We start from the raw sequence: 415 nt of genomic DNA, 5'->3' as shown, positions 1-415 counted from the left end.
TAACTGCTCTGAATAGACATGTTCACTTTTCCACTTTCCAACTTCCCATCTGCTACCTCAGAATCCTCACTGTCTCAAATGCACTAAAACAATGACACACACACACTAAATCTCACAGAGTCTGAAATTTTACAGACCATTTCGGCAGGGTATGCAGACTGCCGATTTTCCAAAATCCCAAACAATTTAGTAGCTCCGGGGTTATCAAGAGAGCTATTATATATTTATATGTTTTATGACAGGTACATATTTCGAAGTAATGTGGTAAAGGCTCTGACGAGACTTGTTGTTGCGTGTGCACAGTTTCGCTCATTAGATTATACTGTGTCGATTTGCCTGGCATCCAGCATAGAACAGGTGGGTGCAAAACTCTTTTGTTTTTGGAAATTCCTGCTAAATTTGCTAGCTTTTATAG

General features: G+C 39.5%; 1 protein-coding gene across 1 annotated transcript in view; it reads left to right on the top strand.

Moving 5' to 3' along the window:
- The window catches only part of LOC119589420, a gene marked incomplete at its 3' end in the record, with an annotated part of 11976 nt that extends 11619 nt beyond the window's left edge, over positions 1-357 (top strand). Inside the window, 1 exon segment of the mRNA XM_037938028.1 lies at positions 243-357. Within this exon segment, the coding sequence (XP_037793956.1) occupies positions 243-357 (115 nt within the window).
- Positions 358-415: the final 58 nt, after the last annotated feature.

This window comes from Penaeus monodon, chromosome 25 (assembly GCF_015228065.2).
Source record: "Penaeus monodon isolate SGIC_2016 chromosome 25, NSTDA_Pmon_1, whole genome shotgun sequence".
NCBI lineage: Eukaryota > Metazoa > Arthropoda > Malacostraca > Decapoda > Penaeidae > Penaeus > Penaeus monodon.
The sequence above is the reverse complement of the archived record's forward strand: the minus strand, read 5'-3'. Positions and strand labels throughout refer to the sequence as shown.